Genomic DNA, 27,722 nt, shown 5'->3' with positions numbered 1-27,722 from the left:
CCATCCTTACAGGTTTTTGATTAGCCATATGGAAAATTGGTTGTGGGTGGGACAGCGGGGTCTCTCTCTTTACTTCAAACATCTTTGGGAAGGATTAATGAATAGAGGATTTCCTGAAGCACCTCCTAATGCACAAACACTTAGTTTCTCTCTATTCAAAGTTTGTTTATAGTCAATGCTGAAAATATTGTTAAGGTTCATGCAAAAGTGGAACAAGGAAATGAGAATTAATAGAAGAATACTGGTTAGGGAGCCCGGTTGGCTCAGTTGGTTAAGCAACTGCCTTTGACTCAGGTCGTGATCCTGGAATCCTGGGATCAAGTACCGTACTGGGCTTCCTGCTTAGCAGGAAGTCTGCTTCTCCCTCTGACCCTTCCCGCTGTCTTGCTCTCTCTCTCTCTTTCTCTTTCAAATAAATAAATAAAATCTTTAAAAAAAGGAGAATACTAGGTAATAATAATGCAGATTTCTTTATCCTAGGAGCTTGAGGCATATGGTAAATGTTGCAAAGAGAAACATGGCCCTGAGGGTATAAAATAGTACCTATAATACTTAAGTAGGCTTAATTCAAAACATCTGAACAGGTTATACCCATATGCATATAATCGTGCTGTAAAAATCTGTTACTTAAAAAAATATTTTCTTGACCCCATGATACTTCTATTACTCTGTTTCTGTGGCCTCTTCACAGCACAACTTCTTGAAAGGCCTGTAAAGATCCTGTCCCCACATCCTCATCCCTCATTCTTTCCTCATTCCACTTCACTGAGGTCACACTGCTCGTTGCTCCAGTATGTCAAGTATTCGGCATTTTTCTAAGTGGAACATGAGATAGTTTAAAGCAGGAGAGTGGTATGTGTTCTGTAAGGAATAACAGTGACCTCCACATCGCTGAATTATTTGGTCCTTAACTCTCCACATCTTTCTTGGCCTTTAAAAACATTGGATGGGTGACCACTCCTTTTTTCTTGAAGTATTTTTCTCTTGGATTCCAGAATAACACACTCACCTGGTTTCTCTCTTAGTTCATTGGCTGCTCCTTTGCTTTTTTCCCTTAATTTCTACCTTTCCACTTTCCCTTTCAATCTCTGGACACTGGTGTGCCCCAGAACTCAGTCGTTGGACCTTTTTTCTTCTCTAGATACACTCATTTCCTGGGTGATCTCATCCAGTCTCTTAACTTGATGTGCTACCTGGATGTCAGTGACCCCTGCTTGTTACGTCCATCTTTGGCCCTGACCTACATGAGCTCCATACTTGAGAACTGTACTCATTAATAAATCAGCAAGAGTTTCCTATGTGACTTCTTCTCTTGGATATCTAATAGAAAAATTAACATGGCAATAAAGGGACTCTTGGTCCCTCTCCACTCCAGGCCTGTCACCCCCACCCCCCACCTAGTTTTCCTTATTCCAGTAACTGATACCACCAGTCATTTTTCCAGCTGCCCAGGCTAAAAATATATAAATTATCCTTGTGTTCTCCATTTCTTTCACCTCCTCATCCAGTTCATAGCAAGCCCTATTGGTTTTGCCTCTAAAATGTATCTCAAATCCATTCACTTCTCCCCATTTCTATAACATTTTGGCTCAGATCATGATCTCAGGGTTGTGAGATCCAGCTCTGCACTGGGTATGGAGCCTGCTTAAGGTTCTCTCTCTCTCTTTCCCTATGCACCTCCCCCCAAAACACATATCACTCTTCTGCTTAAAAGTATCTCATATTCCACTTAGAATAATGCTAACTCATTAACATATAACCTATATGATCTGGCCCTGCCTTTCTTTCACATTTCATTTCCTACTACTCTATCCCTTGGTCACCCTATTGTAGCCACTCTGGCCTCTTGTTTGTAGTTTAAACAGGACAAACTATTTTCTGCCTTGCTTTGTATTTACTGCTTCCTCTGCTCAAGATGCTTTGCTCCCAGGTTTTCCTGTGACTGTCTTCCTGTCATTTTTGTCCATGTGTTCATTACCTACCTACACCCTCCATTCTGTAAGATACAAAAGGATAGTCACGTTTCTTGTCTTGTTCATACTATAAACTGAGTCTCTAGAACGGAATAGCATATACATAGTTGGAGCTCAGTAAATATTAGTTAAATAATGGGGCACCTGGAAGCATCCATCTTCTGGTTTTGGCTCAGATTGTAGATCTCAGGGTCATGAGATCAAGCCCTGTGTCAGGCTCCGTGCTCAGTGCAGTGTTTGCTTGAGTTTCTTTCTCCCTCTCCCTCTGCTTCTCCATTTGTGTTCTCTCTATCTCTCTCTCTCTCTCAAATAAATTTTTTAAAAAAATAGTTACATAAATGAATGAATGACATTTAGTTTAATAGGAATTACCAAGTCCCTATTATGAGTTAAGTATTATGCTAGATACTGGGGTTTTAGTGAAGAATTGGATATGGTCCCCATCCTATAAGCCAAACAAGAATAAATTTGTGGATAATAGTAATATAAAAAGCTCTTTATGGTTGATTGATAAAATACATTGGTCTTATTTTCTTGGGAATATGTAGACTCTCTTTAGTCTTATCTATTTCTTTGGAGGGAGTGTAGGGGATGAAAATCACTAGGTAGAGTTGAAAGTCAGTGGGGAAATGACTTGAGCAAATCAGCTCTGGGGGAGTGTCATGGGTTGTTTCCTGAGCTCAAGGAGCTGTAGCCAGAATTGAGGAACAGGCTGGAACAGTGGTCAGAAACACTGACCTTGAAGCATTTGTGCAGTTGGTGTGGTTTATTTTTATATTCTGTCGTTTCCCAGGCAGTTACACACCCGCTTTTCATTCCCTCTTTAGTGAGGGTTCTGAAGCTTTTCTGCTCATGCTTGGCCTCTTCTTATCCAAATCTACTGATAGGAAAGGATCTGAGACTTATACCCACTGAAAAAACAAGCTCTGCTCTTGGAATTATCCTTGTCAGGGGACAGAACATTTTTTTAAAGGGATCAGAGTTGTATGCCATGGGCCTCTGTTTTGTGAGGAGCAGAAACTAAGTTATTGACATGCATTAAAATAACTGGAGATTGGAGGGCTGCGTCAGGGAAATCCCTGTGTTAGTGCAGTTAGTGGAGTAGGTGGGATTAGAGGAGGTAATGCGGGGAGATGTTGATAGCAAAGGTTCTGAGTGAGTACAGTAGCAGAAACAGTGCTCATTGGGAAAACCAGAAGAACTTGAAGAATGAAGAAAGATGGATGAGAGATAGAACTTTGTTAACAACTTTGAAGAGATATGAGTTAGGGCTTAAAGATATTCTAGTTAGGTATCTTGATCTGCTTAGAGCCCTTGACACAGTGTGTACTTTCTCTGACATATTATGATTACTAGTTTTGGTGGAATGCAGAAGACGTAAAGAAGTCAAGAAAAGAAAAGAACTACAGGTTGAAAATCAGTTTTTGGAGAGGTGTGTACAGTGGAAATTGAGTTGGATGATCTTCAAGGTCTTTTTCAATTGAAACAATTCTCTGTTTATGATCATTTATAAGCAATTAGTTAGTCCACATCAGCTCCTTCATTAGCACTCAGCATTTTCTCATGAGAGTCTTTTCTATAAAATTAATTATAACTTTGAAAAATCTAATACCCATAGCTAATCATTTTAATGTGACAGTTTTCTATCCTTTCTTTGTTTTTCTAAAAAGGCAAAGTCAATCCAGAAACCTCCAGAGAGCAATCTAATTGGATTCCATCATTTCATAGCTATGAAGACTTCAAGTGTAAGACACTACAAGTAAGAGGGGATTTGTTCTTGGATTACCTCATATGCTAGAATACGTTCAATAGAAGATAAAGAACAGTGTTTTTCACAGTATGCTAAGAGACCATGTATATCAGGATTACCCAGAGAGCTTGGTAAAATTCCAGATTCCTGGGACCCACCTTAAATTGTCTGAGTCAGAATCTCAATTCTGGTAGGGCTAGGAGCCTGCATTTCTAGCAGGCTCTCCAGATGCTGCTTATGCCAACTGATTTTTGAAAAACTCATCTTGAGTGACAACAAATACGAATAAGTCTTTGTTAGGGGCAAATTAAGTAATATCTGGTAGATCCCTCAACATAGATTGTTAGCCTCTAAAAAACACCTTCAAGTCTTACCTTTTCCCCTCCAGGACCTGATGTGTTTATGGTTTCTATCTCCAAGGAAACTGGTTAGCTTCACTGAGTTCAAAAGCCACAAACTAAAGCCTGAATGACCATGGTCTTTTGAGACAGACAGATATGGTTATGAATCATGTCTTTGTCATTTACTTGCTCTGTATCCTTGAGAGAGTTATTGCCTCTGAGCCTTGATCTTTTTCTCTGTAAAATGGGTATTAAAAATTTTCTTTCGCTGGGTTGTGAGAATAAAGTGGATAGGTGTAAAATGTCTAGGGACTTCCTCACTCCCTTCTCCATGTCATTCAGTTTCCCATATTTTCCATCCCTGTCTCTCTCTCTGTTGTGGTCTGAGTCATTTCTTCAGCTGTTTTCTTTCCAGCTATGTTCTAGCATAGTGAATTTTTATTTTGATGATAATATTGTTTCTAGACATTTTGTTTATTTTTCACATCTGCCTGGTCAGTTTTGAGTCTTTTGTTCCTTCATCATATTTTCAAATTTGTTATTTATTTAAGCCATTTAAGCAAATTTATTTTATATTCTATTTTCAATAATTCCATTATCTACTGTTCTTGAATCTGATTCTGCATTTTATTATTTGTACTGTCCTTGTTCGTGATGTTTCATTTCTCCCTCTGTTATTAATATCTTATTATAAACTCATGTTATTTGGAACTTTATCCACAAGAATTATTTGAGCCCTGGTTTTAGAATGATTCTCTAGAGATGATTTCAGTTTGTTTTTACTAGATGTCTGGGGTCAGGAACACCTTAAACTGAATAAGGGGCTTGGGCTATGCAAGTCTACACAGGTAGTTCGTGAATTCCAGCTCCAAATCTCTGTGAGTGTGGGTTTCTGTTTAACAATTCTCAGAAGAGACTAGTTTTAGTTTTCCCTCTCTAACCAGAGCCGAAACTGAGGCATACATGTGCATTCACTATCTTTCTTGGATGGATAAGATCTCAGCCTGCTGAGAGTGTTACCCTTTGGGAAGCTTGGTTTTATGCAGAAGTCTCTGATTTCACTTCCCACCTTGTGTAACCTGGGTTTGCTTTCTCTCCCCCAAACTCTATGCCATCAGTGTTGTGCAGATATTTCCAAGGCAAATACAGGCTCTAGTATCCCCCTGCCTTTAAAATCCCATGTTGTAGTCATTTCTGTTACCAGATTGTTTGTTTTACTTTACAATAAACTTGGTCTCTTTTTGAAATATAAGTTTCTATATACTTTATTCATCATTTATGTGTTCTCTACCAGGAGGTATTTGTTTGGATATCAAATCCATTATATAGCAGGAAAATAATGGCAATATCCATATTTATAAGTAGATGACTAAACTATTCACAAATAAAAATGCCCTGCAAAGTATTCTTAGCATTTTTGAAATTAATTTTGAATTAAATGTGAAACAACCTACATACGGAAATGAATCTTCATAGCTTGTGTTGGAGAGTTTTGTGTTAATTGGGTATACATTAAAATTTGTTTGTCTAAGTGACACATCATTTGATAAACATCTCATGCTTAAGGTTAAGTAGATTCTGTGTAGGAGGCAGAATAATGGAATTTTAATTAAGTCTGTGCCTGCTTTATTGATATTTAAGGACCACAATACATTTTCAGTGTGCTATTGTAATTATTTATGCATTTTGAAATAAAACTATCATTTTATTATTGTTCCACTATTTAATTAATTATTATTCTCTCTTCATTAGTCATTAGATGGCTTTATGATAATACTGAGCACAGATGGAGTGATAATTTTTGTCGCTGAAAATATCACTTGTCTCCTTGGCCATTTACCAGTAAGTTTTTCCAGTTTGGGGGAAAGGATCATTCTCGTTTATTATTTAGAGGTTCATCATTTGTTTTCAGAAGCATACAAGTCATCAGAGATGTTCTCTCAGTGTTGTCAAAACGTGCACCTGTTTTATTGTCATCTTCATTGGTTTCAGTTTTAAATCCATAATAAAAAATTCTAATATGTGATAATTCAATACTGTGTGTGTGTGTGTGTGTGTGTGTGTGTGTGTGTGTGGTTTCTAAACTGCCCTGAAGGTAATCTCCAAAGAAGAATGTGCTTTTTGAAATGGCAGTCTCCTCAGAATCAGTGGATAGCTGCCAAGGTGACTGCTTTGCAAGGCAGCCCTCACTGTGATGGATGTGTTTATAATTCTGTACAATTCTTTAAAGTCCACTATATACTGATTAAACAATGAATGTCATGATTTGTTCATGCTGGCTCATGGCATCTATTCCCAGATATGACTTGCTTTTTTTCTTTATATTGGAGAACAAATTATAATCTTATTTAAAAAAAATATAGAAGTGATGACATAGTTTAGCTGGAGACATCTACCCATGAGTTGTAGTTATGGTCTATGGTGTCCAAAAAGGTCACTCGGTCACTATACCCCTCTTCAGGAAAGCTTTCTCTCTCTTCATAGGACCATTGACTTAGAATATGTGATTTCCAAAAAAAATTTTCTGGACCTTCAGGCTGCACATCTAACAAATATGCCACTTAAATATGAAACTACTACATTCCTTCCTATTCCATTAATATATATGTGTGAAGAGAAGATATCTAGAATACATCCTCCTCCACTCCTGAAATCTCTGTCATCTGGCCAGTTTTGTCAGTCATATTTGGATTGTTGCTTTCATTGTATATTCCTCATTCCACAGACTTGTCTAAAGAACTTGACAAACCTTGACCTAGAGATCTATATAGTACTTGAGTTTGAAACACGTAATTAATAGTTTTGTTACATTATTCTTTAGTTAAGTTAGAAGTGGAGGATTAGAAGTTTATTCAACTAGTTATGCTATTCCAGCCAGCATGTTCCTTGACGTGGCTAGAATCATAGAAGTTTGTTTTGTTTCTACTCTTTTCTCTTTATTTACAGATAGTATGATACATAACTTTAGTTCTCATTCTTTTTCCTTTTTTTAGAAAACATTTTACATTTTCAAATTCAGCTTATATTTGTAGGATGCCAAAAGAGCTGAATAAAATACAAATGCTAGAGATTTTCATTGCATTGGACTTATAGAAGAAGGATGGTCTTATTAAATCTATATTAAAATAAAGAATGTATGAGTATGATATATGACAGGTTAAGTTTTGTTATAGTGAAGACCAGAAAGCTTCCCAAATTCTCATATTAGATATTACTTAAACCAAATTGGTCATTGAGTGAGACTGGTAAATTTTTCCTATTAAATGAGGGTTTTGCACAGTGATGGTCTTAGTTGTATTATCCTTGTTTCTTCATGTAGTTTGGTTCAAAGTTTCCACTCAAGAGAATCTTTTACCTTTCAGCATTTTAGGTAATACACACACAGGGCCTCACCCTAAGGTAGAGGGGTCTGGGATATGGGGTGGAATGATTAATCTTAAACCATGGAGTTGATTACCTGAAATGGGTATACTTAAAAATAAAGCTATGACTATTACGTCTGTACATAAACATTAGATGAGAATAAAGTTATATAGCCTTGCTGAAAAAGACTAGCTGAGGCATAATTTCACACCTTTCCTCATTAAATCCTAAGTCTTCTTAATTTGTAACAACACACAATCTTTTTCCAGGCTTTGATTAAAAATTTCATTTTTTAAGTCACTCATATCATATTAATGTAGCGACAAAACCATTTCTAGAGTATTTTCCTGGCTCTAGGAATCTACAGTTTCATTAAATATCAAGATACCTCTGTCTCTTGGGCAACTCTAAACTGATAGCATGGTGGATGGAAAGAACTTTGTCTTTGAAGTCAGATAATCTGGAGATTAAAATTTGGCTCAGTCACTCACTAGCTACATGGACTTTAGTTTCTCATCTGTAAATGTGGAAAGAAATACTACCTAGAGAGTGACTGGAGGTGGGCTATTACAAATACGGGGTTAGTAAAGACCTGCCTTATCAGGTGACGTTTGAACAGAAGCCTGAATGCAGTATGTGAGTCATGCAGATAACCGGAGCAAGTGTGTTCCAGGCAGAAGCAAAAGCAAGTCAGGAAGCACTAAAGTGCTTGATGTGGAAAAGTACAGTAGAGGGGCCATTGTGACTGCAGCACTGTGAGAAAAAGGAAAAATACTAGGAGGTGATGAGAACAGAGCAGTAACAAAAGTCCCTTGTTTAGGGTCATTGTAATGACTGTGCCTTTTCCTCTGAGATGGGAGAAAGCCATTGTGGGGGTTGGAGCAGATGAGGGAAATTATCTGAAATTTTTGGGGCATCACTCTGGCTCTTATGTTAAGAATAGGTAATGGGTTGTTTGTATTGTTTCTTAAATCCCACATATGAGCAAAGGGAAAAAAAAAAAGAGAGAGACAAAGCAAGAAACAGTCACTTAACTAAAGAGAACAAACTGATGGTTACCAGAGGGGAGGTGGGGGTGGGTGTGTGAAACGGGTGATGGGAATTAAAGAGTGCTCTTGTTGTGAGGAGCACAGGTGTCATATGGAAGTGGTGAATCACTATATCGTACACCTGAAACTAGTATGACCCTGTATGTTAACTCTACTGGAACTTAAAAAAGAGTAGGCTATGGGAGCAGGCATGAAAGGTAGAGAGTCCATTTGGAAAGCTATTACAACAGTCCAGGCAATTAGATGGTTGGATGTTGAAGTCATCATTGTTTTGTAGGTAAAATAAGTTTTGCTGATGGATTAGATGGGGGTGCGACAAAAAGATGTGAGGAGTCCAAGGTATGGCTTTGTAACACACACAATTATGACCAAAATGATGGCTTATTATCATCATCATGGTATTAAATTTATATCTGAAATCTGCCATCGTATTTTTCCAATCATTAATTTTCCTTGACAGTGTTTTCCTTTGGAAAAACATGCAGTCACTTGTAGTACTAGTACTTCCAAGCAGCCTGCCTTCCTACTCACCTTACTTCATCACTACCCCCCCCAAAAAAGTTAAAACTGTGAATTTACATGTAGTTCTTCTTTTACAATTTTTAAACAAATGAAACTTTTCTAACACACATTTCCTCATGGAAAGAGTTTCTCAGCGTTAAGTTTTTAAGAAACTTTATCAGGTTTTGAATATAGGTATATGGTTAGTTCATGATAATTGTGATGAGTTTTGCTCTGTTCTCCCTGCAGAGCTTACAGTATAGTAGAGAATTATCAGTGATGAGTCTTGTTTGATTCAAAATGCAATCTGAATTTCGTGCAGAGGCTCTTCTCCTTCCCTGTGCCCTATACAGTTGAACAGTTTTCTAATGCATAGTTAATGTGAATGTCTCTGCCAACAAAAAGATATTTCTTGCCTAGATTTTCAGTAAATGTCATGAAGTGGAGTAAATTCTTTTACTTTTTTCTGACATAATTGAGGCTCACCATACTAATATTCATGGGACAACTAATGGGTATTTGCATACTTGGCTTTTGAGAAACCTCCTTAACTTTTCACTGGTATTTATCCTTGCTTCATTAAGCTTTGAGTGCCTTGATCTTTCTACCTTGTGTAGTAAGAAGAGCAAATGCCAAAGATTTACAAAAATAACATGGTGTTGACAATGTTTTCAGATTTCTGCCCTTTAACTATGGAGCAGTACCACTAGAATGATTGTTATATTCACTTTTTTAGTTGGTGGTCAATTATAGGGCATTAATTGTCACTATCACGTTCCTCAAAGAATGTGGTTAATTAATAAGAAACTAATTGCCAGTATTTCCATCCAAGGGAATGTACACTATCAAAAGACTGCTCACTTTGAATTCTTTTATGTGACAGTGCTGTCCTTTATTCTACTAATGAAAGAACTGGTGAGCCATGGCACTTTGTACCTCTTGTTATGGTTTTATTGTATAGTTAGCATCATCGTTTTCTGTCTGTCTCATCTGCCTTACTGAACTGTGTATTCATTAAAATTAGAATTCATGTCAGAATCATCATTTTAACCCATGTAAGTACTCAGTAAAAAAAGAAATTGATAAATTACTTCCTGTAGAATGTTCACAGGGTAGAAACTGGCCCAGTAGCAAGTCAGCTGCTCCTGCTATCAATTGGACTTGAGGAAGCTATGGTGTAGTGGAGGAACAATGGATATAGAATTAGTTGGGTGGACTTGGGTATGAATATTATCTCTGAACTTCTGACGTCTCATTAATTGGACAAGCCTTAATTTCCTCTTAAACAAAATAGGAGATAATTCTTCCTCTCACAGGGCATTATGTGAGCTAGTTTGTGTGAATATACCTAGCACAGTGTCAGGCATAGAGCAGTTGTTAATCATGTGTTACACAAACGAATGAATGAGTGGTCTCCACTGACCAGAGGTAACTTGATTTGGTTCCTAAAGTTTATTTTATAACTAAACCAATGAAGGAATTTTTACTGAAAAAGTTAAGTTTAATGAAAAATATCTCTGTTCTGGGAAGTAAATTTCTTATTGGGTGACTTTCATTGTCAAAATTCATTGCCTGTTAATTTCATAATGTTTTATTTGCTAAATTAAGGTAATATTTCTGCCCTGAATCGAGCCATGCTTTTTCTTGATTGAGACAGGATCCATCTGCTAATTTGAGCATTGGCTAACTCATAGGCTGGCTTCTACAAATGGGCCATAAAAATATATTTCTGAATTTTGACTGTATATTATTAATATTAATCAGTTAAAAATTATTTGAATTTGTGGTTCATCACCCAAAACCATTATTCAGCTACAAAGAATACTTTTTTATTTTGTTCCTATCACATTAAAAACTCATTACTTAATGCCTAATATTCAATTTATCCACATGTCACCATGTTTCAGCTACATGGTACAGCATTATTCACTCATTTAACCAACATTTATTGAGTGTTCATGTGTGTCAAGCTATGCTCTAGGTGTTGAAGATGTAACAGTGAGTAAGACAGCCAAGGTCTCTGTTCTAATGCAATTTACATTTTACTGAGGGAGACATAATAAACACAAAAACATACACTATAATGTCAGGTAGTGATGATTATGCTATGAAAAAAAAAACAGGAAGAAAATGTCAGGAAATTGGTGCCATTTAAAATACTTTTGAGTAGAGAGTTGAAATAAGGGAAAACGTCATTATAAATATTTGGGAAAAAATGTTTCACATTGACCTAAGAGCAAGTTTAAGGGCTCCTATTTGGAGTACTTGGAAATGAACAAGTACTTTGGCTTTTACTTTGAATAACTTGGGTAGCTGGTGGAAAATGTTAAGTAGAAGAATAACTTGACCTGACTTATGTTTTAAATGAAACACTGTAGCTGCTCTGTGAAGAACAGAGTGGGAGCTGGGGTGTGGCAAAAATAGATGTAGGGAGACCAGTTGAGTCTGTTTGTGGTAATCCAATCTAGAGATAATGGCTTAGCCCATGTGATGAAAAGTGGATGGATTCTGCGTGTATTTTGACTGTATTACCAACAGAGTTTGCTGATGGACTGGGTTTGGGGTTTAAGAGGAAATAGGCAAGTCAAAGACAAACATGTGGGTAAATGGTGGTGCCTTTTACTGAAATGCAGAAGACTGAGGGAGGATCATGTTTTGTGAGGGAAAAGATCCAGGTATGGTGTTTTGGATATCTTAAAATTGAAATCCTAGTAGACATCTAAGATATCTAGAGTTTAGAGAGAAGTCTGGGCCAGAGGTGGGAAGATAGGTGGTATTTAATGAGCTAGAACTGGAAGAGCCCACCCAGGGAGGCAGTACAATGAAAGTGGTCCAGTGACATGGCTCTAGGCACTCCAATGCCGAGTAGTCAGAGAAATCTCCAGCAAAGAAAACTGTGAAGGTGTAACCTTTGAAGCAGAAGGATATCCGTATTTATATGGTATCCTGGAAACCAAGTAAATGAAGCGTTTCAAGAAGAAGGAGGGATTTGTTGTATCAAATGCTGCGATGTCAGGCAAGATGAGAGTTGAGAATTGACCATTGGATTTGGCAGTGTGGAGCTCACGATGACCTTGACAAAGTTGGAGTGGTTAGGTAAAAATAGTGATTAATGTGGTTTCAAGGGAGAGTGAGAGCTGAAGAAATGAGAGGCAGCAAGTATAGTTTCTTTAAAAGATCTTTGTTCTGAAGTAGACCAGAGAAGTGCTGGGGGAGAGAGTGTAAGGTCAAAGAAGGTTTTGGATTTTAGAAATTTTGTGTTGTTTTTGTTTTTAAGATGACTGATATTATAGCATCTCTGATAAAGTTTTTTGCATGCTATGGGAAAGACCTGGTAGAGAGGGAAAGCTTGACACTGGGGAACAAGGGGAAATTTCTGGAATGATGTCCTTGACTAGTTGAGAAAGGATGAGGGGCAGTGCACTAGTCTTCATTGGAAGCTTAGTCATTGGAATAGGAGAAAAAGTAGGTTTCTAGCCACAGAAACAGAAAGGTTGGTAGATCTGATAGCAGGAAGATACTGATGTTTCTTTTACCCTTTGCTTTTAATTACAATAAGAAATGAGATCCCAGCTGAATATGAGGAGGATGGGGGAGGGTTGGAGGTTTGAAGAAGGAGGAAAAGGCAAGTCATAGTCACAGTGAAGAGTAGACAATTTCCAGGCAGATCTGAGTGCCCATTTAAAATAACATACAGTATGGTTATGGATTTTTCTCCATAGATAATGCAGTTGCTTGGGTGAAGTTATAAGTTAGATGAAAAGTTGAAATGAACCAGAGTTGGGGTTTTCCCAGGCAGATATATCAGAAAGAAAGAGAACATGGAAGTCATCATAATGATCCACCAAGGAATCTGAGCTGGGTAAGGAGGGATGTGACAATTTGCAAGAGATAATGTCCAGTGAAAATATGATGGGAATGGACTGGACTGGAGGTCTCAGTGTGTGGAATAATTGTTGAAGATGTGGGGTACTTACATGAATACACTGGAAAGGTAGGAGGTAATGGTCATGGAATGGGATAATGTGAATTGAGACATGTAGAGGTATAATGGGTATGACCACAAGATGGCTGAGAGGGAGCGGATGATAAGCTTACTGGAGGTAAGGAGGTAGAGGAAGTGACCAGTAGTAGCACATATAACAAAATGGATTTTCTCTCTTTCTTAAGAATGAGATCATAGGTAAAAAGTTATTAAGTCTTCTGCCTGATCATGAGAAAAACGAAGTCTACCGAAAGATTGCTCTCAAACTTCCTTTGTCAAACTCAGGTACAGATTGTTTTTTCTCAGTTGTAAGTTCTTAGATTTTAAGAGACAAGTAGCAGTCACTCAGAGGAGTAATAAAAATGAAAACATTAGGGCCAATATAGCTGCTGGTTATATATTAACTTAATGTAATTTCACAAATTATATTTTCAGTATTAAAAAATTTCTCCTCCATTAAATCTTGCTCTTTATCATGAACCCTGATTATTTCAGCTTTTGTATAATTGCATTAGTGTTATATAAATAATGTTCTAGCTGGTATTCCACTCTACGGATACAGCATAGATAGTTATGCAAGTGCTAATGTCCCTGGAAAGAAAATAATATTTTTGTAAAATGTGTTCTAAGTAAGACAATAGTCCTATGAAATAATCCTGCCAAATATGCTAATGTACAATTGTAAACTTGTTTTGTATTTGTTTTTTTTTTCTTAGTGGGAAAACATATTGATTTTTGCTGTCATTTAAAGAGAGGAAATGTTGAACATGATAGCGGACCTACTTATGAATATGTGAAACTCATCCTAACAGTACAAGATATTTTAAATGGTAAGCAGTTAAGTTTTTAATCTGATCTGAATGAAGTTAATGGCCATCATTGCTAACATAAACTGTTGATTCTTTCACATTCGCTGTTATTCCTATGAGCACAGGTTTTAGTTATAGACAATCAGACTTTTAAAAAAAGAAGCCCATGATTTAAAAAAAAAAAGGCAGAGTAGACAATAACGGTGCAGACATTAATGTATTACTAAGAAAAGGACCAAAGGAAAGCTCTGATAAAAAGAAAGAGTAAGGTGATTATTCCAAAGGATCTCATTGTTTTAAAAATGGACCTAATAATATGAAGCACCTTGCTTGTAACTGTCTCTGATCTTTATCTCTGAGACCAGAATTTGGGATAGATAGCTTAGATACTTACCTGACACTAATCAGAAAATACACAATATTATATTTAAAATATGTTTAGTTATATTTAATGATTTCATTCCTCAGTTCCTTGTTCATTAAAGGAACTTTCATTTTTGCTGTTGCAGTTATGAATAGATAGAAAATTTGTGCCAGAAGACACTGCTACTAAATCAGTACCAAAAATCCTTGGGCCTTTAGTGTTAATTGTTCAGGCTCTTTGAATCTGAGCAGAGTGCAATGTTACTGTGAAACAGTGCAGTGAGACTGTGCAGTGAAAGGAAAGGGGGTTTTTGGAGATGATGAGGACTTGAAACATAAAGATATAATACTGTCCAGTACAATGGAGCAGCTTACTTATGAGAGTTGTAATTACCATTTTATTGCTCTGAGGAAAGTAGAAAAGAAAGGGAAATAAGGGAAACTCTTTTGAAAATGGAATACTTTTTTACAGAAATAACTAATGTATGTTATAAAATTCTAAACCTTGTTGAATTCCTTATATTCTTAAAAAGTATATTACATATTCAATTCAATTCATAGTGAAATTTACAAGGTAGGGCCACATGGTAACATGGTGGACTGAGCTAATAAGAATGACTCTTTCCTTATATAAAAACAAGGAAACTGTTTTTAAAACATAACCAAAGAAGTTTGATGCATAGCCAAGCTTAAAGAAACGGAAGTTCATGGGTGCCAGAAATTACAGGATAAAGTACAAGACTTTCATGGTAACAGGAGGCCTAGGTGGTGGCCTAGGTGGGCTGTAAATCATATGTGGGCTCCATTGGCTGGGGTCTACAGTTCTAATAGTCATTCAAGGACCAATACATAAAACCTAGAGACTTCGAATGATCAGAAAATTGTGTCCACTGGCCTAAAGGAAGAAAAAGTTTGCCATCTTCCTCAGAATTTGAATGGAAAAAAATGTGTCATTTATAAGAAATCAAAACCCAAATCTGTGTTGCATGGATATGGGATGTAAATTTACAAATTTTAAGGTTTCAGGAAGTGTAGGTGAAGAAATGAATATAAATACCAATTTGGGGCCACTAAAACATCTAGGACTTGAACCAGAGGTAAATGGCCCAACAAATATGTAAAAAGATGCTTAAATTCACTAGTAAGTAAAGAATGAAAAATTTAAAAACCAGTGAGATAGCACTGTACACCCATCAGAATGACAGCAATCAGGAAGTGTGAATAATAAGCAAATATTCCTGAGGAGGTAAGAATTAAAACACTAATACAGCGTTGAGAAAAATGTAAACTCATGGTACATTCCTGAAACACAGGGTGAACTTAAATTGTTAATTATCCAATGATTCAGCAATCCCCATCACTGGACAGAAATATACCAGAGGCGAACTTGCAGAGAGATCTGTGTCGAAGGGGACATGTACAATGAATGTCATATAGTTGTTTGTGGTAAGGAGGGAGTTGGAGATAGCCTAGGTATGCATCATTAGGGAAATAGACAAGTAAAATGTGGGAGATATAAAATATGGAAAATTTTGAAAGCAATGACCTGTAGATATACATACTACAACATGGTTGAATCTTAAAACCATATTGTTTTGAAACCATATTGAAAACCATACTGAAAAATGTAAGAAACTGAATGAGCTAAATTTCTTTTGGAGACTACAGCATCCATCCACAGAATAAGAACACAAGGCTGAATATCACCTTGAAGTCAACAACAGTTATTTCTCAGTAGTGACTTCATGTTTTGGTGGAGACCTGGGTGAAGAGGGTAGCTGGTACAGAAGGACAGTGGGAAAAATCTGAGGCTCAGAATTCTGAAAATTGTCAGTGGGCTGGCACATAGCCCACTGATGTGGCAGATGTTCATCTTGTGTAGCCAGTCTCCCTTTCCATTTGATTGTCACATGTGTGTCTCTGTCTCCCTTAGAACCTTTGATGCTCTTCAGCAGCTTCTTCCCCAGCCATGCCTATGCTGAGTCATCTCCTACATATCTTCCTCTGGAGGATCGGTTTTATCTGGTGGGGTCCATCTTTCTCTTCAGGGCTCAGATCCTACGAGTGAGTATGTTGTGTGTGTGCCTTCCCTACTGTGGCCTTGTGGGCTTCCCTTGAAAGGCCATATCCCTTTTGGTCCCTCAGCCCCTGGACAGTGTTGCTGAGGAAACCCATGTGTGCAGGGGTTGTGCTAAGTAAGATATGTGATTGAGGAAATATCAGCTTCTGAGTTTCAGAAGGTGAGCGTGTCAGTGGAGATCTCAACACACCCAAAAGAGATGCATAATCAGTCATTTACAAGTGGTTTTGCTGTGATATGAAAGAGTTATACGGGGACTTGGGGTGGGACATATGAAGAGAAACTATTTTAGGAGGTGGACAAAGGAAGGTTTCTGTCACAAGGTGAGTTTTGAGGCAGCTGTCCCCAATGCCCACCGCCATTACTCACTTAGTGTTGTGCTAATATAGCACTCCCAGATTCTGTCTCTAAAAACAAAAATCAGTATTTGGAATTAATTGGATAGATTCAAGTTCATTGAATTTATTCAGCAAGTAATATATTAAGTAAGAACCTACAATGTGTCATATGCTATGCTAGGTCGGGGAGTAATATTAGGGGAAATAGACAATAGGCAAGTAGTATTGAAAAGTGCCACGGGGATGATAAAACAGTCATATGCTAAGGACTGGGAATAGGGAGTTTGGACACAGTGGACATTGAAGGTCTTTCTCTGACGACCTGTGTTTTGAACTGAGACCCACAATGTTGATGTTGACCCAGCAAAGAAAGGAAGGCAATCCAAGTATAGGGTTCAGCAGTTGTAAAAGTACCAAGGTAGTAACTAGCTTGGAGAGTTCCAAGGAAAAAATACCATTATGTGACTAGAAGAAGGTGAAAGAGGGAAGGAGTAGTAGAAAATAAGGTATAAGAGGTAGACAGAGGCCAGTTTATGGAGAACTTTGAGAATCATGATCATGAGTTTAAGTTTTACTCAAGTGCAGTGGAAAGCAGGATGATGTGATCTGATTTCATTGTTTTTGTTTTTAAAAGATTAGGCTGAAAAAAAAAAGATTAGGCTGGCTGCTGGGTGGGAAATGGAATCTGGGGTAATAAGAGCGTAGGCAAGAGGGGTGCTATAAGGGGAGATGGGGCTTGGGCTAGGATTGGAGTGATGAGGGTTAGGGTTAGAAGTTATACAGATTAGAAGTATACAGATTTGGGTTATCACTGGCAGACGGGGCATGAAGTCCTTGCTGATGTGATGAAAGTGGGTCTGAGCAGCTCAGTGAATGGAAGTGCCACTAACTGACTTGAGCAATTCAGGGACACTATGGATTGGATAGGGCAATATGGGAGTGGAGGGTGCAAATCAAGAGCCATGTTAACATTATGATGAACTGTGACGTACAGCACATCCAACTGCCTTGCGAAGGAGGCCTCTGGATCCAGGCCAGCTGCAGAACCTCATCCACTTACTTCTTGCAGCTTCAGTTTCTTTTTCTATAAATGGTGAGACTAGAACCTTCTTTTAGGGTTGTCTTAAAGAGTGAATAAGACGGCACCTTATGCATGGTAAGCACTTGGGAAAGAGCTTGCAGAGAGGAAAAGTAAATAATCATCATTATCATTATTATTGTGATCATCAGGATTGAGAGACGGCAAAAGACCTGCTTTACTTTTCCTCTCTGGTTTAGAATGCCAACTTTAGCTGACCACATTTCCGAAATCCGTTAAGGACCCCTTTACATTCAGTTGTATAGCAGTGATGCATATCATCATTTTTCCAAATTTAAGACCGTGAGAAAAGTGGCAGAGAGAAAAAGCAATTGAAGGAAATTGCTCGGTCTGATTGCCCCAGTCATTATGCATCTCTGGCAGCTTTCTGGGATTTTAGCTCTCATATCTGCCACAGAAAAGCAGGCATCCCATTTCAGGGGTCACCTCCAAATCTACTTCCTCCTCTGAGAAAAAAAATCTCATTTGGCACACTTCCCTCACCCTTGTCCCCACCCCCTCCCCATGAAACAAGGATCCCTACTTGTGATCTATTGTATTTTCCTCTGGGTTTCTAGGATATTTGATCCATATTGGTGGTCACGTTGGAGAACAAATCTTGTGAGAATAGAGGACTTTTTGAAGGAAGACTTTTCACAGTGTGATTGTGCAGTGCAGTGGATAGAGCAGTGAACTGAGGACAACTGTGAGATGGATCTACTTTGATCTTGAATCTACTAGCTGTGCATCTCAGGCCAGATCATTACATCTCTGTAATCCTCAGTGTTCACATCTGTAAAATCAAGTGTCTTTCTCACATTGCTATGCGCATTAGCTGTGATACTGGTTATGAGATTGTTTCCAAATTTACTACATGCTATACAAACGTGTTGGTATTTTTACTATATAAGTACATTTTAAGTATCTAAAATGCTAGTTTTTCTGCAGGAACTTTTCACTGTAAAGAAAGCTGAGGAAGAGGTTCTGCTGATACAAGACTCCGATGAGGAACCTGTGTCTCCAGAGCACAGGTGAGAGGTTAATGCTAAAGTAAGTGAGGGAGACCTCAGGCACACTTTCATTAAACAAAACTGAAATGAGAGAAATAGTATCTACAAATATTTTTCCCATTAAAATGAAAAAAGAAGCAATTGAATCCAGAAGAGCAATCTACTAGGCTGAATTCCTTTGTCCAGCTAATATAAATATTACTTCTCCAGGTGAATGTAAATACAGATGATTGGCTTCTTTTTTTTTTTTTTAAAGGCAATAGAGCACGCTTAACTGACACAGATATTTACTGACTTTCAAATTAAGACAATGCATTTAAAAGTAGTACTTGATTACTTCCTTTCCTTGAAATACTTTTAAATGGTGGAACAGCAGGTTCACATTGTGGCAACTGCTATTAGGTGTCCCTTTTTTGGTGAATATAATCTGTTTCTTTTTTTCTAAGATTTTATTTATTTATTTGACAGAGATCAGAAGTAGGCAGAAAGGCAGACAGATAGAGAGGAGGGGGAAGCAGGCTCCCTGCCAAACAGAGAGCCCAATTCGAGGCTCCATCCCAGGACCCTGAGACCATGACCCAAGCTGAAGGCAGAGGCTTAATCCACTGAGCCACCCAGGTGCCCCATAATCTGTTTCTTAACATTTGTTAACCGAGTTTTCAGAGAATGGAGGCAGTATTCCATGATTTTGAATGAGAAAAATATAAATGCATTCATAACCCACAGGAAAATGCCAGTTGAGCAGGTATCACTAAAACCCCTTCTTACACCTATTTAACTATCCACCAAGGATTTCTACAAAATAGAAATTGTTTGTGATACTATCTAGTTATTTAATACTTGACAAATTCATTAGTAGGTATGTCTGTATGCAGAAAACCATAATACTAGACACTGTCCTGTGTTGGGAGTGGATTACATTTTCCTTCTGCATCACAGTGTATATGTATATGTAAATAAATGGGAAAATAATATATTAAAGATGTGTACCACATGCCAATAATACTTAGCAAAATAAAATAAGATAAATTTTCAAGAGGCTTCTTATGATTAAAGACATGCTTGTGTGAGGTCGTGGTAAGAGGAGGGAGCTGGAGGCGGTGGTCGCTGGTGCTATTTGGTGGTTGGGGGTGGTAAGGAAGAAAGAGCTGGTGAATAAATGAGTTAAACAGGAAATGTCTGATGTTCATCTGTGTCTGGATCTAAGCAATGAAGGGAGAATCTTCTCTTCCTGGCAGGAGAGTTCAGAGGTGTTTGGCTGTGAACCATTGTCTGAAGCTTCACACAAAGCAGTGGGATGGAAAACAGAGCTCCCCATGGCAGTCTGTTTGCATTCCATGGGCTTGGTGTCCTGCAACTCTCACTAACATGGGACTCCATTTGTAATTGGGTGAATGTGACAAGTCTGCTCATCCCAGGATCACACTCACTTGCACCAGCAAAACTTTTTTTTTTTCAGAATCTCCAATTTCTTGTGAATATTCAGCATTGTATTTGTGGTTTGTAGGTGTTGGGGACAGACATGTGCCTGGCCAAGCCTAAGACTAATAGTCATTCTACTTTCTCAATGTGCGTTATCACTCCTGGTTTTTCTCGGAGTGCACGCATTTCCTTCATTAGTTTCTCTCCTTTATTAGAAGACCTTTTACAGAATAATCTGGGGAAGAGGATATTTATAAAACATAACATGTTTAAACAACATGAATTCAAGACACTCTCCTGTCAGGAGAATATCTGAGATGCAATAGCAGCAAACCACATGGGTAATGAATTTTGTATCAATCAGCAGATCATTGTAGCAAAGATTCAGATAGAGTTCAGAGAGTGAGGAAACCTGTGTTTTACTTTTAAGTAGAGTTTAATTGGGTGAAAAATATTCTGATGCAGAAGCGAACCAGCTACCACATCTATGCCACTGATCTACATAGAATATAAAATGTTTGCTTGAAGCTTCTAATAATGTAAGAAATTATCACTACAGTGTGGATGAATGCACTCTAGTTTTATATGTTCTATACTTCAATAAAATATTACTAAATTTCCTTCAAAAATTATGGAATGGATTATATATCATGTAGACAGTAAAATGGAAAAATAACACTTAGGACAGAGCTGATGGGTCTGATGAAGACATTCTGTTTAATTCCAGCCGCCTGGTCCCTTTCATATCCTTCCCCTCTCCTCCAATACCATGGTCACCGCTCTGCTCTCAGCCACCTCAACTCTCACATGATGGATTGTTGGTGGACCAGGCTGATCCACTATATTGAGGTCTGTAAGGGAGGAGCTGTCAGTCTTGTCCCAGTCTGGCACAGAGCCTCACGTTGAGTAAGCAGAAAACAAACATCTACTCAGGGACTGACTGATTAATTGATCCTATCAAAATGGTAATCTATTCCATGACGTGAAGCCTCTCAAACATAATGCAGTATTGTTATAAATTGGTGCAAACTAGTGTTGCTTTATTTTTGTCAAAGACTTGATCCTTGTCCTCAGGATATTTTTAAATAATAAGAAGGAGAAGAAATTGTGGCATGTCAGGGTCATAGTTTGCAGTCATTGCTATTCTGGCTTCCATTTTATAGACAGAGGGATAGTTAGAAAAGTAATCAGGCACAGAAGTCATAGGGACCATAGGGACCAAAGTGCTTCTGGAATTTTTCTTGGTAATTCTACACGTTCTTTGAAAGGTAAGAAGCATCTTGCTAAGAGGCTTGAAAACTTTATGCTTATGAAAGAAACACAGTGAGTGGAATGTGAGATCTTCAGAAGAAAGAGTCTGTTTCCATGGAAGATATCTTGTCCTTGCATATTTCAGGTTTGAGGCTAAGGAACATTTCATTTCAGGGGAGGGACTCAAGGGTTGGGTTATTTTCCATTAAAACTACATATGCACTGGAGTGGAAGGTCTTGTTTGCTTGGACCACTGAAGATAGAAAGAAGTCATGAGTACTCTAAAGTCAGTGAGGAGCAGACCAAAACTGGAATACTGTGTAGCCCTCTCCTATCTGTGTCCTGCTAGAGTCAGAAGGATGTACCTAACTACTCGTTCAGTTTGGCCAGTGGTACGTAGAGGTAAGGCCCAAATTCCCATCATAGCATTGTCTCAGTACAAATGCATTCTGTACTTCAGCCTTCACAATAGGATTTCATGTTTCTTAACTTAGTTATAAACAAATCTATGAGGTAGATTTTAGACCTGTTGGAACACAGTCATAGAGCATATGCAATTTGCCCAAACTCACACAGTTGGTTCCACAGTAGAGCTGGAATTGGGACCCAGATTTTCTTGGGCTCATTCCTGTCAGGACATGAGTTTCAGAAGCTGTGGCTAGTATGGGATTCCAGGGAAAAAACTCAAGGAGTCTTTAAGAAGTCCTTGATTGGGATGTTACTGGGAGAAAATCTTTTTTTTTCCTTTAATTTCACCTTAAATGTAGAGGAGAGAACAATTGATAGGAGACTACAATGATTAACCCTAACACTGTTGATGAAGATAGCATCTTCTCACCCTTCGATAGAGTAAAGAACACAAGAAACTCAAATGTCAAGCATTTCCAAGGGTTCTAGTAGCTCTTATATTTGCTTGCAGTCTTCAAAAACTGCTACAGTGCTGGAATTGGTCCCCGGGGAGACTCCACTTGTCAACAGCTACACCAAAAAGAATGTTCCTGCTTAATTCCCCTTTTAGCTTGTGTCAGTGAGGACTTAGTTGTACAAAGGTGGGAAGAGAATTTTATAAAGTTGTATGATGATTCTAATAAGCACACTTTTGTTGTATGGAGCCTTGGAACTATTCTGTAATGACTTGATTCCTCGTGTCCACCCCATCTTGAGCAGGAAAAGACCCTGCGTATCTTTGTATCACAGGCTGTTAAATTTGGTTTCTCTACCACTAAGGAGCTAGCTTGCCAATCTCATCATTCCAGTCCCAGTGAACCTCATTCATATTTAGCACCTGCTCTGTGAGAAGTTCTGTTCTAGGCTCTGAGGACACAGCAGTGAACAAAAATACTTAACTGCCTAGAGTTTACATTCTAGTGGAAGATAAAGACAAAACATAAATCAATAGAACAGAGTAGATAAGATGGTGACGAGGGCCAAGGGCAAATGTTAAGCAATGAAGAAGGATAGGGAAGGTTGTTGGGGAAGGTTACATTTGATTTAGGTTTTCCCATATGCAGTTGACATTTTTTTATCAGTTAAAAGATGGTGCAATGTTGGCAGTTCCTAATGGTGTCATGTAATAGGGTGGCCAGCTCAGCTCTCCACAGAGACCTTTTCACAGCCTCTTAAACCTTTAGTCAAGTTTCCCTGCTCTCCCTGTGCAAGTTACTTGGCTAATTCTACTCCACACTGCCTGCCATCATCTTTGGCCTATAGTGTGGAGGTCTTGTGGCATAGTACTACTTAAAACAACATAGGATTGGGATTTTTAAACTACAGTATTCGGGTTTTACTTCTCAGCGTGACCATTTACAAGTTGTGTGATCTTGGAGAAGTCTCCTTGACTCTTAAGTTCTTTATCTATAAACAGTAAAGATAATTACTGCAGAAAGTGCATCATAATCCAATAAGATAAGGAAATGAGAGCTATCTGCTTTGTAAAATACTATATAAAGCTAAGTTATCAATTAAGAAGTATTTCCAAAAATAGAGTAATTATTATTTAAATCTATACTAAATCTTTAACTGAGCTCTAATGACATTATTAATTGCAAAGGGTTACATGTAAACTTGGCTTATGGTTATGATCTGAAGTCTGTCTCTGGTGATATCTTAAATACTCTTATTTTTCTATTAATTTAAGGTTGTTCTCTTTTTCTGTTTAAAGCCAGCACATTTTAAATTCTTATGAGATCGTTCTATATCCATTAACACCCAGATTGTTCTCTGCAACGTGTCCACCTCACCTTGCTGTGTCTGTGGGTGGGTGGGGCGGGAGGCAGTGGGGGAGAGTTGTGGCCAAGTCTGAACATGACAGAATTCCCAGCTTGGAGGTCATATCCACTCTAATAACTGCATGCTTTCACACCTGCCTGAGGGACACTCACATGATGATTCCTGGTGCTAACAGATAAGGAAAGGAGTTGGGGTCCATTCCCACGCAGCTGTAGTTGTTAGATCTGGAGCCAGCCTCTTGGTTTCCATTTAAATTATTGTGTTAGTATGTACAGGACCTGGTTCTTGAGCAGGGAAGCCATTAAAAAAATGAAGAAGGAGAAGGAAGAAGAAAGAAGAAGGGGGAGCAGGCTCAAGATTCTGGGTTTTATGTTTCATTGTGTTTATGTGAATCCTAGCCCAACCATATTCCATCTTTAGCTATATGACATATTATTTTGATCATCTCAGAGCATACAGTCATTAGACTTTCTTATTAGATTTACAATTGATAAGAGTAATTTCATTGTTAATATTTTTTGAAAAGCTCAAAGTAAGACTCAAAACTCATTGAAGCAGCTCCAAAATCACTGAGGGCTTAGACAGTAATGAAAAGGAGTCTAATAAATATCATCAAAGTTTGGAAAAACTGGGAACAAATTATCGAGTATTAGCCTATTTTATGGAAAGTAGTTTTGGGCAAATACACTGACAGCTGCTAATTCTGCTCAGACAGTTAACAATGTAATATCTTCTCTCTTCCTGGTGTTCATTCGTCTTTCTGTAATGAAGATATCAGGCTGGGTATTAGGATTTGAGGAAGTGGGACATGTTCTGGCTCTCTTTCAACCTAATGTTTTTTGCCCTATCTTTTTGTATTCCAGAATATTCTTCTGCTTTAGCTCTGTTAAACTATTTTGTTAATTTTTTTTTTAATTTTTTTATTTTTTTCAGCATAACAGTATTCCATTATTTTTGCACCACACCCAGTGCTCCATGCAATCTGTGCCCTCTACAATACCCACCACCTGGTGCCCCCAACCTCCCACCCCCCACCCCTTCAAAATTCTCAGATCGTTTTTCAGAGTCCATAGTCTCTCATGGTTCACCTCCCCTTCCAATTTCCCTCAACTCCCTTCTCCTCTCCATCTCCCCTTGTCCTCCATGCTATTTGTTATGCTCCACAAATAAGTGAAACCATTTGATAATTGACTCTCTCTGCTTGACTTATTTCACTCAGCATAATCTCTTCCAGTCCCGTCCATGTTGCTACAAACTTGGGGATTCATCCTTTCTTTCTTTTTTTTTTTTTTTTTTTTTTTTTTTACAGCTTTATAAACATATATTTTTATCCCCAGGGGTACAGGTCTGCAAATCGCCAGGTTTACACACTTCACAACACTCACCATAGCACATACCCTCCCCGATATCCATAACCCCACCCCCTCTCCCAACCCCCTCCCCCCATCAACCCTCAGTTTGTTTTGTGAGATTAAGAGTCACTTATGGTTTGTCTCCCTCCCAATCCCATCTTGTTTCATTTACTCTTCTCCTACCCCCTCGACCCCCCATGTTGCATCTCCTCTCCCTCATATCAGGGAGATCATATGATAGTTGTCTTTCTCCGATTGACTTATTTCGCTAAGCATGATACCCTCTAGTTCCATCCACGTCGTCGCAAATGGCAAGATTTCATTTCTTTTGATGGCTGCATAGTATTCCATTGTGTATATATACCACATCTTCTTTATCCATTCGTCTGTAGATGGACATCTAGGTTCTTTCCATAGTTTGGCTATTGTAGACATTGCTGCTATAAACATTCGGGTGCATGTGCCCCTTCGGATCACTATGTTTGTATCTTTAGGGTAAATACCCAGCAGTGCAATTGCAGGGTCATAGGGTAGTTCTATTTTCAACATTTTGAGGAACCTCCATGCTGTTTTCCAGAGTGGTTGCACCAGCTTGCATTCCCACCAACAGTGTAGGAGGGTTCCCCTTTCTCCGCATCCTCGCCAGCATCTGTCATTTCCTGACTTGTTAATTTTAGCCATTCTGACTGGTGTGAGGTGATATCTCATGGTGGTTTTGATTTGTATTTCCCTGATGCCGAGTGATATGGAGCACTTTTTCATGTGTCTGTTGGCCATCTGGATGTCTTCTTTGCAGAAATGTCTGTTCATGTCCTCTGCCCATTTCTTGATTGGATTATTTGTTCTTTGGGTGTTGAGTTTGCTAAGTTCTTTATAGATTTTGGACACTAGCCCTTTATCTGATATGTCATTTGCAAATATCTTCTCCCATTCTGTCAGTTGTCTTTTGGTTTTTTTAACTGTTTCCTTTGCTGTGCAAAAGCTTTTGATCTTGATAAAATCCCAATAGTTCATTTTTGCCCTTGCTTCCCTTGCCTTTGGTGATGTTCCTAGGAAGATGTTGCTGCGGCTGACGTCGAAGAGGTTGCTGCCTGTGTTCTCCTCGAGGATTTTGATGGATTCCTTTCTCACATTGAGATCCTTCATCCATTTTGAGTCTATTTTCGTGTGTGGTGTAAGGAAATGATCCAATTTCATTTTTCTGCATGTGGCTGTCCAATTTTCCCAACACCATTTATTGAAGAGGCTGTCTTTGTTCCATTGGACATTCTTTCCTGCTTTGTCGAAGATGAGTTGACCATAGAGTTGAGGGTCCATTTCTGGGCTCTCTATTCTGTTCCATTGATCTATGTGTCTGTTTTTGTGCCAGTACCATGCTGTCTTGATGATGACAGCTTTGTAATAGAGCTTGAAGTCCGGAATTGTGATGCCACCAACTTTGGCTTTCTTTTTCAATGTTGCTTTGGCTATTTGAGGTCTTTTCTGGTTCCATATAAATTTTAGGATTATTTGTTCCATTTCTTTGAAAAAAATGGATGGTACTTTGATAGGAATTGCATTAAATGTGTAGATTGCTTTAGGTAGCATAGACATTTTCACAATATTTATTCTTCCAATCCAGGAGCATGGAACATTTTTCCATTTCTTTGTGTCTTCCTCAATTTCTTTCATGAGTACTTTATAGTTTTCTGAGTATAGATTCTTAGTCTCTTTGGTTAGGTTTATTCCTAGGTATCTTATAGTTTTGGGTGCAATTGTAAATGGGATGGACTCCTTAATTTCTCTTTCTTCTGTCTTGTTGTTGGTGTAGAGAAATGCAACTGATTTCTGTGCATTGATTTTATATCCTGACACGTTACTGAATTCCTGTACAAGTTCTAGCAGTTTTGGAATGGAGTCTATTGGGTTTTCCACATAGAGTATCATATCATCTGCGAAGAGTGATAGTTTGACTTCTTCTTTGCCGATTTGGATGCCTTTAATTTCCTTTTGTTGTCTGATTGCTGAGGCTAGGACTTCTAGTACTATGTTGAATAGCAGTGGTGATAACGGACATCCCTGCCGTGTTCCTGACCTTAGCGGAAAAGCTTTCAGTTTTTCTCCATTGAGAATGATATTTGCAGTGGGTTTTTCATAGATGGCTTTGATAATATTGAGGTATGTGCCGTCTATCCCTACACTTTGAAGAGTTTTGATCAGGAAGGGATGCTGTACTTTGTCAAATGCTTTTTCAGCATCTATGGAGAGTATCATATGGTTCTTGTTCTTTCTTTTATTAATGTGTTGTATCACATTGATTGATTTGCGGATGTTGAACCAGCCTTGCAGCCCTGGAATAAATCCCACTTGGTCGTGGTGAATAATCCTTTTAACGTACTGTTGAATCCTATTGGCTAGTATTTTGGCGAGAATTTTTGCATCTGTGTTCATCAAGGATATTGGTCTGTAGTTCTCTTTTTTGTTGGGATCCTTGTCTGGTTTGGGGATCAAGGTGATGCTGGCCTCATAAAATGAGTTTGGAAGTTTTCCTTCTATTGCTATTTTTTGGAACAGTTTCAGGAGAATAGGAATTAGTTCTTCTTTAAATGTTTGGTAGAATTCCCCCGGGAAGCCGTCTGGCCCTGGGCTTTTGTTTGTTTGGAGATTTTTGATGACTGTTTCAATCTCCTTACTGGTTATGGGTCTGTTCAGGCTTTCTATTTCTTCCTGGTTCAGTTGTGGTAGTTTATATGTCTCTAGGAATGCATCCATTTCTTCCAGATTGTCAAATCTGTTGGCGTAGAGTTGCTCATAGTATGTTCTTATAATTGTCTGTATTTCTTTGGTGT

At 38.2% G+C, this 27,722-nt stretch overlaps 1 protein-coding gene across 5 annotated transcripts in view; it reads left to right on the top strand.

Moving 5' to 3' along the window:
• Nucleotides 1–27,722, top strand: part of PASD1 (PAS domain containing repressor 1) — a 118,532-nt gene that overhangs the window by 53,635 nt on the left and 37,175 nt on the right. For 4 of the 5 annotated variants that reach the window (XM_047716696.1, XM_047716693.1, XM_047716694.1 and 1 more), the window contains 6 exons: nt 3,644–3,732; nt 5,817–5,906; nt 13,148–13,247; nt 13,679–13,792; nt 16,068–16,198; nt 18,579–18,661. In XM_047716696.1, the coding sequence (XP_047572652.1) occupies nt 3,644–3,732; nt 5,817–5,906; nt 13,148–13,247; nt 13,679–13,792; nt 16,068–16,198; nt 18,579–18,661 (607 nt within the window). Of the gene's footprint in view, nt 1–3,643; nt 3,733–5,816; nt 5,907–13,147; nt 13,248–13,678; nt 13,793–16,067; nt 16,199–18,578; nt 18,662–27,722 lie in introns of those variants that run through there. The other variant, XM_047716697.1, reaches the window with a different exon arrangement.

Source organism: Lutra lutra, chromosome X, assembly GCF_902655055.1.
Source record: "Lutra lutra chromosome X, mLutLut1.2, whole genome shotgun sequence".
NCBI lineage: Eukaryota > Metazoa > Chordata > Mammalia > Carnivora > Mustelidae > Lutra > Lutra lutra.
The sequence above is the reverse complement of the archived record's forward strand: the minus strand, read 5'-3'. Positions and strand labels throughout refer to the sequence as shown.